This window comes from Abramis brama (genome assembly GCF_963993115.1).
Source record: "Abramis brama genome assembly, chromosome: 8".
Classification (NCBI taxonomy): domain Eukaryota; kingdom Metazoa; phylum Chordata; class Actinopteri; order Cypriniformes; family Leuciscidae; genus Abramis; species Abramis brama.
Genome location: NC_139970.1, coordinates 36707993 through 36720905, shown reverse-complemented (window position 1 = coordinate 36720905; position 12913 = coordinate 36707993). Strand labels below are relative to the sequence as shown.

General features: G+C 37.0%; 2 protein-coding genes across 21 annotated transcripts in view; both read left to right on the top strand.

Moving 5' to 3' along the window:
* The window catches only part of obsl1b (obscurin like cytoskeletal adaptor 1b), a 30409-nt gene extending 25175 nt beyond the window's left edge, over positions 1-5234 (top strand). For all 18 annotated transcript variants that reach the window (XM_084121554.1, XM_084121556.1, XM_084121553.1 and 15 more), the window contains 3 exons: positions 260-526; positions 3927-4196; positions 4474-5234. In XM_084121554.1, coding sequence (XP_083977680.1) covers positions 260-526; positions 3927-4196; positions 4474-4484 — 548 coding nt within the window. In that variant the 3' untranslated portion in view covers positions 4485-5234. The remainder of the gene's footprint in view (positions 1-259; positions 527-3926; positions 4197-4473) is intronic.
* Positions 5235-5311: 77 nt separating this feature from the next.
* LOC311087981 (uncharacterized protein) lies at positions 5312-12654 on the top strand. 3 transcript variants are annotated; one of them, XM_084121567.1, is made up of 8 exons: positions 5312-5346; positions 6894-7266; positions 7559-7801; positions 7883-7977; positions 8881-8931; positions 9495-9675; positions 11139-11227; positions 11331-12654. In XM_084121567.1, exons 2-3 carry the CDS (start codon positions 6969-6971, stop codon positions 7570-7572), a joined length of 312 nt encoding a protein of 103 aa, XP_083977693.1. In that variant the 5' UTR covers positions 5312-5346; positions 6894-6968; the 3' UTR covers positions 7573-7801; positions 7883-7977; positions 8881-8931; positions 9495-9675; positions 11139-11227; positions 11331-12654. The 3 variants fall into 2 exon arrangements, with proteins under 3 accessions (XP_083977693.1, XP_083977692.1, XP_083977694.1); XM_084121566.1 differs by lacking the exon at positions 5312-5346 and having other exon boundaries at positions 5778-7266.
* Positions 12655-12913: the final 259 nt, after the last annotated feature.

Genomic DNA, 12913 nt, shown 5'->3' with positions numbered 1-12913 from the left:
GATGATGACTGATATAAAAGCAATGGGGCATTTCACAGGTTTTTTTGTTTTGTTTGTTTTGTTTTTTACCACACCGATTGTCCATGTTCACTACACAATTCCAAGTCTATGGTTCTAACTGTAGCCAAACTTCTGTAGCCAACAACTGTTTTAAGAGCAAAAATAAAAATAATTGGATGCATTACATCACAAACGTTATTCATTATAACAGCAATATCACACTCAAAGTGCTTAAAACTATGACTTTTCATCTCCACAGCACTACCAGCAAACATTGTGAAACCACTACAGGATAAAACAGCTCTAGAAAAAACCCGTGTCATACTAGACTGCACTGTGACCAATCCTCGTTGCAGCATTCGCTGGTATAAAGGACCTAATGTCATCCTGCCTTCAGAGCGCTTTGAGATCTGCAGTGAAGGGTGCTATCGAAAACTTGTGATTCAGCAGGTGTTGCTAGAGGATGAGGGCACCTATAGTGTTCAAGTTGGAAACTACACATCCTCAGCAAGACTAACTGTTGAAGGTGAGGCAAATTCAGTCCTTTCAAACCAATTGTACAAGAATAGCATGACAACGGGTGGGTGTGAACTGGAATTATTGACAGCACTGTCATATAATTTTTAAAACAACCCAATAGTTCTTTAAGTTGTCAGTCATACAGTTGTTCATTTAGATTTAATAATAACAAGGCTTTCTAATGCAGAATATAGGATGAAACAACTGTATGTTTTTTAATTTTTTTTTTTTTTTTTAAACATTACATCTTGATTGTGGGAAAGTCCAATTATCTTAAAAGTCCCCCTGTAGTCAATATTTTTTTTAAATACTCAGTAATGGTGTTGACTTGTGAATTTGCACATGGTTTGTCTTAAAGCATATTAAAAACATGACATATTCAAACGTTTGTTCCAGTGAAAAAAAATCTTCATGCCTTAAAATAGCTTGAATGTAACTACTACATCCTGGCTTCATTTATTATACACGGAACCATGAATATGCAAATTAGCCTCACCTTCACTCAGTCATACAGGCTCAGAGATCCACTCAGCCAACTTTACTGAAGTAAACGCTGCATAATGGTATCTCTCTTTACAACATCGGACACGTGCCTTTTGCTTGACTATGTAATCAAACAGCTAATATTGTGTTGGTAATGTTACTCAAACCATGTTCCCGTTCGCCATCTCAGAGTCAGACAGCTGCCTTCTGAAAATCAGTATCCATAGAAATGCTTTGAACAAACTCATATAGTTCAGAATCATCATAACATCGTAATATACATCATGTACATAATCCACATGCTATATTGCTAAAGGTGCCCGATTTTTCATATCAACAGAAAAATATACTGGGATAACCTGGCTTCTCTTGAGACTCCCCATGGTTCAGTGGTCATAATGATATGCTAAAGCCCGTCAGCACGTTGACGTGATTGTTTACAAGGTAGTTTGTGATGTAAGAACACCGGCGTTTTCAAACCGTGTTTTTTGAGACTGTCACTGGAGTTTTAAGGAGAAAATACTCTGCAATGGTGTTGTCTTCGTTGTTGGGTTTGTCTTAAAGCATATTAAAAATACCACATAGACATATAAACAACATTAAAAACTTCATTTCACCACAGGGGAACTTTAATGTGATTAGAAACGTTATTTAAAAGTTAGAATATATGTCATTTATGGATAAGTTAATGGGGCATATATGGATATGGAATGGTAATGGCAAATATTTCAAAACAAATATTTATCCATTTTACAAATGTTTTTAACATTACATCTTGATTGTGGGAACGTACAAATTTCTTAATGCCAGTGGAACGTTATTTAAAAGTTAGAATATATTTAAATAAGGGATATGGATGGATATGGAATGGTAATGGCAAATATTTCCAAACAAATATTTATCCATCTTACATATTGTAGTCAACATTATAATGTTGACTTGAAGCCAAAATTCACTTGTAGCAGGGGTGTCCAAACTGGCCACTGTCCTGCAGAGTTTAACTCCAACTTGCTTCAACACACCTGCCTGTATGTTACTAGTAAGACCTTAATTAGCTGGTTCAGATGTGTTTAATTGGGGTTAGAGCTAAACTTTGCAAGACAGTGACCCTCCAGGAGCAGGATTGGACATCCCTGATTTATATAGGCCTGGTTTCACAGACAGGGCTTAGATGAAAGCAGGATTAGGCCTTTGTTCAGTTAAGACATTCAAATAGCTTTTATAAACATTAGGCTACTTATTAAAAAAAAAAAAAAAAAAACATTACTGGTGTGCATCTGGAGACAAAATAATGGCACTGACAAATTTTACTATTTTTTTTCTTCTGTTGAACACAAAAGAAGATATTTTGATGAATGTCAGTAACAAAACAGTTGATGGGCCCCATTGACTTACATAGTATGTTCAAAATATCTTTCTTTTTTTTCAGCATAAGAAAAAAAAAAAAAAAAAATTGGAACAATTTGAGGTTGAGTGAATGATGACGGAATTTTTGGGTGACCTATTCCTTTAAGCCTATTCTGTGAAACCGGGGGATAAACTAATTTTGCGGTTTAAGCTATTTTTTTATTAAACGTATTTGTATTATTAGCCATGTAAGTAATCCGTTATTGCCACTGTCGTGTTATATCATACTTCTTATTATTTGACAGAATTTCAAATTCAGTGCATCCATTTCCTACTTAGGCTATATCAATAATACCTTGATATTCTAGGCTACTTGCTAATGTCTAATATCTATATTAGAAGAAAAATTAGGACAGTTAAGAAGTCTTTCTTACGTTTTCTTTCTTTTCTTACGAGTCTTTCTTTCACGTTGTGACTACTTCAATCAATCAGTTAACGTTAGTTAGTCGGTCAGTTAGTCAATCACTTCCCTGTTAGGGGGGAATGTTATAAATGAAAATCAAAGTAGTTTCTTGCCACCAAAATGAATCAGTCACGAAACCGTCTGACACAACGCATAATCTCGTGAGAAATTACCGCGCTGTCTTAATATTCGCTATTATTCAAATGACAAATGCTTCTCAACATGTTCCTAGCAAAATTACTTAAGCAATTTGCCTTTGGAACTACTTTTAACGAACAATTTTCCGCTCTGGGCGTCCAACTTACCGTCATCAGCCACCTGTACAAATTTCCACTGCACTTACTACAATAACCGGCAGATGGCGATGTCTCCCTTTTACACATACATTACAGGTACGCTGGCTGTAATACCACAAAACAGTGGAGCCGTTTCATTATTAAATAGCCCATTTAAATAAAATAAAATTAAATATAGTATCTTTTATTTAGGTCAGTCACTAATGATGGATGTCCAAAATGGCAAAAGCTAAAGTCTTTTTAAACTCTAGTTCAAAACGCCTCTGCCAAGTTCTTAGAAATGTCATGGGCCTATTCATATTTATTGGTTTCATACATTAAAAAACATAGCTAAAATTTTTAAAAACCTGATTTAATTAAAAATAAAAGCAATATACTTTCCTTTCATCTCGAAAATTAAGTGCGCGAACACACACTGACTGTGTGTGTTCATAAAATGGCCGAATTAAAATGTGATTGACAACTATAAATGTTTTCAATCTGGTTTACGGTTTTCTAGTGTTATGACAATAAAATGACTACCTGCAAGTCATTTACGTCATACTGACTTTGGTTTTGCAGATGAACGCTTTTCAGATAGGCTATTATGCCTATTTAAGAAAACTTCAGATGTTTGTTTATTTGTTTGTTGTTGTTGTAAGAAAAACTAAAAGATTATAGCAATTAAAAACTTTCAGGTAATTGTCTGTATGATTATAATGAGAAAATGACTGTTTGTGGTCTACATTGGGGTAAAAAAAAAACATATTACATAACAGTCATAACTGATAATACAACACATGCCCATGTGGTTTTGCACTTCCTCCCTGTTTAAACAGCTCAGTCAGTCCTGATGGTGCGAGAGCTGCAGGATGTAGATGTAACTGCTCCTGCAGATGCTTGCTTTGAATGTGAAGTCTCTCTGCCTGTGGCCAAGGCCCCTACGTGGACCCTGAAAGGGGAGACACTGCATCCTGGTCCTAAAGTTGTGGTGGAGAAAATGGGAACCGTTCATAGGCTCACTCTTAAACAAACATCCACAGATATGTGCGGCATTGTGTGCTTTATCATAGAAAGAGCCAAAAGCACTGCACATCTGCGTGTCATAAGTAAGTCATATATTTTAGACAATATGCATGTTTAAATGTGGCAGAGTTGAAGTTTATATAGTTGTTTATATGCTTTACATATATACTACTATCATTACCTTTACTCTAAATAGGAGACATTTCTGATGCTATTCTTAGACATGGAGTCTGGACTTGTTTTAATAAGAACTTGATGCTCTGTAATAGCATGGGCCATGTGATTTACAGTGGTATCCAGTAAAGGTTTATCAAGTGACTGCTGACTTATTGATTTTTTTATTTTTTTTCTTGTTTGCAGGTAACCACTGAGAAACAACACATAGGCTAAGCACTTACAGTGCATAAGACTCATCTATACGTCACTATTTAAATACAAAAACTACCAAATGAAATTATGAAACCATTAAACATCTATTCTTATGTGTTTGAAAGTGAGAGGCGTATAATTAATTTATTTAAAATTCAAATTTATTTAAAACCTTTAGTGCCATTTTTGCACATTACACCCCACATCTGTTAGTCTACATAATAATTTCTTCAAGTCTTGAATATTGTGCTGTCTAAATTTATGATCAAACAATTGTGCTTTATTAAAAAAAAAAAAAAAAGAGCAGCACCAGGCCCATGTTGTTACGCCTTAAATTTCTTGCACAGTAATTTGGTATTTAATATTGAAATGTGTGTACTACTGTATATCCTTGTATAGATATCCTTTGTGTTGTTTTTTTATCATTCTTGTTTCGTGGGATGCAGATTAAAGTGAGGTTAAGGCATGTAATTAAAATGTGCAGGGCCAAAGATGATCAAAAGAGGGTTTGGGACGGTAACTTCATATGTAACAAATACACTGAGTTCAAGAATACAGCCATTTTATGAATTAGGGAAACATTTACAAATAAATGGAAAAACTTTTTTTTTAAATGGAGTTTTAGTTGTTTGCTTCTGTTCTATTCAAAAGGTAGCCTATTTCACAGTTCTTGCCTTCTACTGAAGTATCCAAATGAAGTGCTATAATCTTCCCTTGTTTATCAAGATCTTTCAATAAAATTTGAAAACAAATTTTCTTGAGGAGTGTTCAATCACATTGATTTTTTTTTTCTTCTTTGAACAGTCAATACAACCCTGAAAAATACATCTTTCTTTTTGTGGAAAACAAAGCTTATAATAAAAGGTATGTCAAATGTTTCTATATTCTTCCAGTGCATTTAGTGTTTTCCTAGGGGGAAAATGCGCCCGGCCTGGGTTACTTTTTATGGAATGCCATGTCTGCCAAAATAAGAAATAAAAAATACATATATAAATGTACAAAGAAATGGTGGTGGTGGTGGGGGGGGGGGGGGGGGATACATAAACAAATATTGAATTTTTTCCCCTTATGTATAAATAAATTATAAAAAAGTATATATTTTTTCGTTTATTTATTTATACATTTATTTATTTATTTCCACAAAGAAATAAATGTGAAAATAAAATATAGTAGACAAATACATATAAATGTATAAATAATAAATGAAGAAAAAAAAATGAATGTGGAAAAAATACAATTATTCGTAAATAATGAAATAAAAGTATAAATAATAATGTATTTGTGTTGTTTTTTTTTACATTTCTTTGTATATTTATTTTGATTATGTATTTATTTATTTTTGTTTTTTATATTTCTCTGTATATTTAGTTATTTATTATTTTGGCAGACACGGCATTCCATATAAAACGAGAATCAGCATTGATTCATGGCTTTTCTGCACAACTGAAGAATTTGAAATGTTGTAAAAGCGATGGGGAGACGCCATTTTATTACTCAAAAAGTGAGTACGGTATTTTATTGAACTGATTGATCGTCATATGTAGCTCTCTAACAGAATTCATTGTAAAGTGAAGGGTCATATTCATCCACACAGTCATGCAGAGCAGAAACTCAACCAAAACAATGTTCTTCTGCAAAATGCATGTTTTTTTTTTGTTTTTTTTTAATGGCTATAGGTCCAAAAGTTAACTCTGTAAAAGTTAACTGTATATTTCCCCAAAAATGTTGGCTTAGTTTTGATGCCTTCGTCATTTTAAGTGATATATCCCACCTTCACACTGACTTACAATTAATTTAAATGTAGGCTATTCATATTAGTTAAAGATTGTTTGCATGGTCATTTCTTCAAGGTAGGCTATATAATTTCTCAGCAAGGCTAACTGTTTGTTTGCCGTTTTATCCGCGATTGAAACAATGAGAGATTACATGTGACATTATACATTTCAGTGAGTTTAACTGAACATACCTTATACCGATGTTCATTTATGTTTATTTTACGCTGTAACAACTAGTAGGCCTAGCCTAGTAAAAAGTAGGGCTGGAGATGATCGGTTCAAGCGCGCTGCCGGTTCACTTGATCTGAGTTGCTACAGCGATCTGTCACGCCATATTGAAAGCGCCAAAACGATATGTAGGCCTATTGTTTGAATTTCGTAATAAAACTTTAAATATATGAAAGCTGAGGCATTTTGTGATTTAGCGCATTGTCCGTGTCCTCTTTGCTCCGTGATGTTTTTTCACTGCATGAGAAAATGGACGTGTGGTGCGAGAGCGCTGAATGCGCAGCGCAAGAGTTGGCAGCCCTTGTCGTGTGTCTTTGAAAATACATAAAATAGCAAAATAAATATTCATATATTTATATTGTTAAATACACCACAGAACACTTTTTTTAGGCTACTATTTTGCTTTAGCTGCTTTAGTGTCATTGATACACAACAGCGATTCATCATGGGACACAGAAGTTCACAAGTAGGCTACAACCGTTCATGGATAGCGAGCAGGTTCACGACCTCCATCACCGTGACCGCACACCGGGCTCAAACCCCAGCAGCAGCACGGCGGAGAAACATCTTCCTCATCGGCTTGACGAGAAGAAGCCCGAGGAAGAGGGAGCGCAGCTTCCCATCTCTCGTCTGAAGAGGAAGAAAAAGAAAGAGGGTGACTTCAACTTCTTTAAGAGTCTCTCTTTTAGATGGAAGAAAGAATCCCCAAAAAACAAGAGCTCAGATCAGGATGAGATGATGAAGGATCAAGAGACGGAAACATCCAGGAGAAGTACCGACGGTATGACAACCATGTTATGAGAATATATATATTTAATAGGCCTATCCATGAAAAAGTCACTAGCATAATTTACACCTAAATGAGTAACAGGGACTTTTCTGCCCATGTAGGATAGTTTTAAACAGACTTTTTCTCTCTCTCTCTCTAATAAAATAATGAAGTAACCTCAAAAGTGTAAAAAATATTAATATTATACTTTGTACTTTAAAAATCAATAGGTGAACAAATAGTAATTTACTTTAATATCAAAGAATCGCTGTTCCTAATAATTTTTTATTTTTTATTTTACCAGAACTGGACTGCTAGCTAGTGCTGATATTCTCCTCTTTAGATCAAAAGTCTCTACAGTCCATCACTAGATCTGTAGAGGTCATTGATCTGGAGGAACCTCCTGTCGATGATCCTGAAGTCCTTCCCGCTGCTGAGCCTCTGGTGCAAGAAGAGCTTCAAACTCGAGTCCACGACGCTCCAGTCCGTCTGACAGCAGGTGAAACGTCTCCTCTCCGTAACGAAATGAACATAAGACCACCTGAGGGTGAGTTTCCTGCAACAATAAATCTCACAATATCTGCAAAGCACCACTAAACATCGTCTTTTTCTCTTCATCTTTTAACAGACGACATTTGCTGCCGACATGCAATTGGCCGTAAGCTGGGGCAAGGCGGATTTGCTGAAGTCTATGAAGGCACTCATTTGGCGGATGGCCAGAAGGTTTGACTTTCTTTTTTTTTTACTTACCACAACTAGTTTAGCAAATAGTTTTTTTATCTGAATTATTTCTCATCCTTTGATATCTCACTTTATCCTGTGCAAGACATCTTACTGTATCATATATTCACTATTTAGGGCTCTTCTTGACCTGTTAGGATTTCAATTCTACATTTACATTTATTCATTTAGCAGACGCTTTTATCCAAAGCGACTTACAAATGAGAACAATAGAAGCAGTTAAACTAACAGTAGGACAACAAAATGCAAGTGCTATGACCCTTCTCAGTTTAATCTAACGCAACTTTTTTTATTTATTTTTTATAGTTATAGAACAGAATAGAATAGAATAGAGTAGTAGAGAAAGTGTTAGTATTACTGGATCAAGTGCTGTCGAAAAAGAAGCGTCTTCAGCCGTTTCTTAAAAGTGGCTATGGACTCAGCCGCTCTGGTTGAGTTAGGCAGATCATTCCACCAGCAGGGAACAGTCATGGTAAAGGTCCGAGAAAGAGATTTTGTGCCTCTTTGAGATGGCACCACAAGACGCCGTTCACTTGCAGAGCGCAAGTTCCTGGATGGCACGTAAGTCTGAAGTAAAGAGTTAAAGTAAAAGGGAGCAGAACCAGTGGTTGTTCTGTAGGCAAACGTCAGTGACTTGAATTTGATGCGAGCGGCAACTGGCAACCAGTGCAATTTTGTGAGGAGAGGAGTGACGTGTGCTCTCTTCGGTTTGTTAAAGACCACTCTAGCTGCGGCATTCTGGATCAGTTGCAGAGGTTTGACTGTGCAAGCTGGAAGACCGGCCAGGAGAGCGTTACAATAGTCAAGTCTGGATAAAACAATTCTTGCTTGGAATTTATGATATGACCTCTACACACAATAATTGCTTTTTGTTTTGTCCATCAGGTGGCAGTGAAATTTATCCGAAAGACGAAGCACATGGAATGTATCAGCATTGTGAGTATAAGTGATTTTATCAGCAGACAAACTTGAGTTAAAAATCCCTATTTAAAACATCATATAATGTATATGATCATCCCTGATCATCCCAAACCCCTTCCCAAAGAAGTCGCTCTGACAATCCTGGCCAGTAAAAAAGGTCCAGCGATGGACATCATCAAGCTGCTGGACTGGCAGGACCAGCAGGACTTCTACGTCATGGCCCTCGAGCGTTTCTCGCACTGCATGGATGTGTTTGACTTTGTGAAAAGCAACGGCGGTAACATTGAGGAGAAGTTTGCGCAGCACATCATGTGTTCGGCAACACTAGCCCCTGATGCGTGCTGTCGCCGTGGAGTTTACCATGGCGACATAAAATTACAGAACCTGCTGATAAACGTTAAGAACCGCAATGTCACACTCATTGACTTCGAATGCGGCGATCTCCTGACAGAATCTGCCTGCATGAGATACTGTGGTGTGTATTAGTTCTCAAAACTCTTGTGAATGAGTTAACTCAACACTCGTATGCTAATGCTGTGGTAGAGACTTACACATCGGACAAAAACTCTTTCCTCCAGGCACAGTTACAGTATGTACTGCCCTCCCGAGTACAGAATGTACGGCGGGTTTCATGGAAAGCTGGCAACGGTCTGGTCTCTGAGGATCCTCTTGTTCAGAATGCTGTGTGGATACTTTCCAGATAGTTTCGACTTCTACAGGACCAATATGAACACCTGGTTCAAACCAGCTTGACAGAAGGTGATTTGATTACTTCAAGTACAATTCTAATGCAAAACTTCATAGGCTTTATAGGAGATGGCTGTATAGTGCAGCAGATTAGTAAAAAAATCGTTCACTTTGGTATAGAAGCATGAAATTTGGCACAGATACTCTCTAAGGCCCACTATTTTGGAAAAAGGCGTTGGCCACTAAAAAATTCAATATGTTCAAAATTCAATAGCCATTGCTATTCAATGCTTATTATATCAATTATTCAAACAGTGATCCAAGCATAAAATTTGATACAAATACTCTCTAAAGGACATGTTAATAGAAAAAGCTTGTCCCTCAAAAATTCAAGATGGCCGCCATTTTTAAAGATGGCCACCGTTCCTCTTGGCTGACATGGGATTTTCATTTGCCATTTTGGGGGTTTGTTGTCTGATTAAGGCCGAGGGGTTATCCTTTTACCACCTCAATTATAGACATAGTACACATTCAGGTATGGGATACAACTAGGTACGGGTCACCTACACCTAGCCCGATCATTCATCCAGTACCATTTAAGTCCTGTGTGATCTGTACACCTTCCAGGTAAGCATACATGAACAAGTCATGTATTGCCCCGCTTACCCTTGGCTCGGCTCTCCCGCGCTGGCACAACCTGTCAATTCAGGTGTGGCTATCTAACTACGTCTATTACTAGCTAATTGATGAGGGGCTGTTAGGCAGCATTTGGGACACTAAACTTAGCTATACTATTACTACTAGTCAAGAACTACAGTGTAAGTAAAACTAGATCAGCTGACACTGAACCCCATGCTGAGTTCCACAGCAGTGAAGTCACCAGTGTGCCCTGGTTGTGTAATGACGTTCACTCTATTAAACAAAACCTTCCTTAACACATTAAATTGAGCTCTGACAGAAATGGTGGCCATCTTGAAAATGGTCACCATCTTGAATTTGAGCGGCACACACCTTTTTCCATGATAATGTTCCTTGAAGAATATTTGTACCAAATTTCATGATAGCATCACCATTTGAAAAAAAGATGTAAGGATTCAAGAGAAATGGCGGCCATCTTGAAAAATGGTAGCCATCTTGAATTTTTGAGGGACAAGCACCGTTTTCCAAAAAAACATTCTGAAGAGAGTATTTTCACAAAATGTTATGCCTACATCACTGTTTGAACAATTGACATAATGAGCATTTGACAGAAATAGCGGCCATCTTGAAAAAATGGCCGCCATTTTGAATTTTTGGGTGGCCAACGCCTTTTTCCCAAAAAGTGACCCTTAGAGAGTATCTGTGCCAAATTTCATGCTTTTATACCAATTTGAATGATTCTCTTGAAATATGCCATTAATCTGCTGCACTAGTATAGATAATGCAGGAATTTGTCCCGGGTGTCTGACCTGAAGATCTTACAGCTTAGAATAATGAAAGTAGAGCGGATGTAAAGTTTATGGTAATAATCAGACATCTCTCCATCTTTCTCACAGAATGTTGCAATCTGATCTGCTCCCTTCTGCAGCAGAAGCCAGAGCGTCAGCTTGATCTGGACAGGATTATTCAACACAAATGGTTTTAGGTACTGAGCCATGAGCTAAAAACTATTTAAGATGTATTTTGAAAATCTCACCTGTTCTAAGTGTAATGAATTTAGCACCCTTATTTCTGTTTTTTTGTTCCAGGTGTAAAACCGGTCACAGCAACTCTGGAGAATATTGAACTCTTTACATGAAAAAGCCACTTCATAATTTACACCTAAAAATGAGAAACTGGAACTTTTCTCACCTGTTCTAAGTGTGATGAATTTATGCAACTCATTTGTGTGTGATTTGTTCCAGGTGTAAGACAGTCACTCCAGAAGTGTCATGTGTTCAGCTGTGTGTCAGGCGGACTGAATCCACTGGCCTCTCCATCATCCGCTTTAGACTCTTGCATCTTGGCTTGAAGCAGCAACATTAGCATCTGGTGCTATTGCTTTCAGAAGAATGTGAAAATAAATAATTGTACTGTTGTAAATAATTTGAGAGTTGAGTTCCTCTGAACAGCCGCAGAGGTTTCTGTCGGAGCTTCACAGAGATCTACTGTCAAGTCAAAAAAAAATTATCAGACATGTTAGTACGGCGGCCGAGAGAGCTCAACGCGCTGCAACTGAAGAAAACACATGCAAATAGAAAAAACACCCGCAAATTAAGAAAACATCTTCATCAGTTTCACAACACATGTGTGCTCCAAATACTCACAACACAACCAAATACAGAAACGCGCTGCAAAAGTTCACAACACAAACAAATACAGAAACGCGCTGCAAATAGGACAGAACACAACGGAAATGTTTCCGGGGAACCCAATAAGTGACGGACAGACGGCTCGGACGTGCTTATTGCTCGTGAGCTTTACCTATGCCCTACTCTCTTAAAAGGGCAGACGGCAGAGCCCTTGAATTGGGCACTTTGGAGGGAGCGGGGCACTTGTGTGCCATTATGTTGATGAAGGGAGCAACGAAAGACAACGTAATTTCCTCATTATTTTCACCTGGGATGTTCCCATGACAACGCAGCGCGTGTCCATCAGCTGAATAGCTGTTCTTACCAGAAATATAGTATTATTGCTGTTAACATAACTGTTGCAAATAAATATACATTTTATACAACAAAGTTTTTAACTTGCCGTCTCATATTTGGACCCTAGCTGCATTCTAACATTTCTTATGAAACTTATTTTAACATAACATGACAAAATGTGAACAATGTAACTGATGTATAGATTAATGTCTTTCCCTCATGTTCTTTTTCTCTATCTTTATTTATTTATTTATTTTAGTCTTCAGCTCATTGTTCTTTTTAGTATTCTTATGACATTGAACATATTGTAAATACATTTTGTATATTGTATACAAAGTTGTATGTCATAAACGTGTCATCTCTGTATGTTTTGCAAAAAAATTAAATAATAATAAAAGTAGACAGCTGTAAACACGTCCTAGCCGGGTCCGTCATTTATTGGGTTCCCCGGAAACATTTCCGTTGTGTTCTGTTCTATTTGCAACGCGTTTCTGTATTTGGTTGTGTTGTGAACTTTTGCAGCGCGTTTCTGTATTTGGTTGTGTTGTGAGTATTTGGAGCACACATGTGTTGTGAAACAGATGAAGATGTTTTCTTAATTTGCAGGTGTTTTTCTATTTGCATGTGTTTTCTTCAGTTGCAGCGCGTTGAGCTCTCCATACGGTGCCTTCAGCTTGAGTAAAATTTTATATTTTACATTCCAT